Below are 1719 nucleotides of genomic sequence, written 5' to 3'. Positions count from 1 at the left end.
GTTCTTTGCCGAGCTGCATGCGCACTTTCGTCTGGGTTGGTCTGCCGCGGTTTCGGTCGCGCCGTGAACGTGCTTTCAGGGGGTGAGTAGAAAATGAAAGCTAATCATGTTTTGGGTGTACTATTCCTTTAATCATCCCGCAAGCTCTGCCTTATATTTGGTCCATTCCAGCTATCGGAGCCAGATCATTGTTAGCAGTAGCATTAGCAGACCTGACAACCGGCTGGCAGACAGAGCAGAGCAGGAGCAGGTGGGCACGTGTACCATCTTGTTGAACTGTTTCTATAAAGTGTCCTAAGACAGCGTGTTGGCAGGAGGCCATTAAACTGGTAGCTCTCAGCTTTAATAGAAGCCAACAAAGGAGAAGTTCAGGAGATTCAGTTTTAAAGGGAGTTATCCAGTTTCTTAAACCTTCAGACTGAACTGATTTCTACAGGCACAATATTTCACAGGATCAGGTTCTTCTCCAAGATCTCCATTATGTCAAAGCATAGATTAATGATGCAGAACGGATCCTCCTGAACCCTGCTGGTTCATAACCACCGCTCTTTGAGTTGCGTTTTTGTTTTAGTGTCAAACTAAACATTTTCAAAACCAAGCATCCATTCAGGTTTTTTTTAGAACATTTAAAACTAAAAATTATTTTTGGTATCATTCAGACAGAGCAACAGCTGAAGCTCCAATTGCATAAAAAAAAATCCTAAGCTGTGTGGAGATCATCGTCCAGTTAAAGATCTTTGCCGACCAACAGCAAAAACCATCAGAGACCTTTTTATTCATATTTTACAACGTTGAATCCACAACAATTTAAAATACATTTACACAAAAAATGTGGATCTAAAGAACCAAGATGGAACATTTCTGTGTTCAGCTGTGGACTTACCTCTTCAAATCGAATGAGCAGCTTTGGCGGGGGGGTTGGACTGCATATCGGCTCAGGAGATCCGTTGTTCATGTCTGGCGTCCCATTTTCAACATTTTTCTCAGGGAGGATGCAGATTTCTCCTCCTTCTTCGTTCGCCACTCTCTCCAGGGCAAACTGGAAGACGCTTCTCTCCTGTATTGTTCCTGTGACGATGATAATTCATTTCATCAGTAAAACTGTACCAGAAAAATGGGCCTTCCTGCTCACAGAGGTGGAAAGTTACACGTTAGTCTCTGATGTAGTAACTCACTGAACCCTTCAAGTAACTATTGTAATCCATTTTTATTAGCTTCTTTGCAGATCAAATATGGAGCTGTCCTGTAAACACACATTATTCCATTCAGAAATTGACTTTACAAAGCAGATCACACAGAAAGTGCAAACAGGATTTCAGGTTCTAAAAACAAAGGCTCTCCTTGGCAAAATGTCCTTCTCTGATCAAACTGAACTTTTCTTTTTCCCAACAAATTCTAAATGATCACGTTCAGTCGTATCACACAGCAGCTCTGCCCTCCCTAACGGCTGTTCTCACTGATTTAGCATTCAGGGTTCATACAATGCACAAATGGATGAACAGAGACCGGATGTTTTACCTGCCACAAACCAGACTGCTTTCATAATGAAGCAGGAAATATGTAGATAAAAAATAAGCAGAATTTGCGTTATATTAATTTACTTTACTTGTGTTTTAACTCTCCTTCCGTGATCTGCTGATAACCTGCAGTGGTGTTTATATCTAGAGACATAATTTTTCATTGAATTAATAACAGTAAACTAGTAAATGAGAGTTAAAG

General features: G+C 40.8%; 1 protein-coding gene across 1 annotated transcript in view; it reads right to left on the bottom strand.

Moving 5' to 3' along the window:
- LOC107104576 (protein-glutamine gamma-glutamyltransferase 6-like) overlaps positions 1-1719 on the bottom strand; it is a 34016-nt gene that overhangs the window by 12223 nt on the left and 20074 nt on the right. The window contains exon 9 of the mRNA XM_015404593.1: positions 884-1068. Within this exon, the coding sequence (XP_015260079.1) occupies positions 884-1068 (185 nt within the window). The remainder of the gene's footprint in view (positions 1-883; positions 1069-1719) is intronic.

The sequence above is a fragment of the Cyprinodon variegatus genome, unplaced genomic scaffold (genome assembly GCF_000732505.1).
Source record: "Cyprinodon variegatus isolate N-32 unplaced genomic scaffold, C_variegatus-1.0 Scaffold1800, whole genome shotgun sequence".
NCBI classification, from domain to species: domain Eukaryota; kingdom Metazoa; phylum Chordata; class Actinopteri; order Cyprinodontiformes; family Cyprinodontidae; genus Cyprinodon; species Cyprinodon variegatus.
The sequence above is the reverse complement of the archived record's forward strand: the minus strand, read 5'-3'. Positions and strand labels throughout refer to the sequence as shown.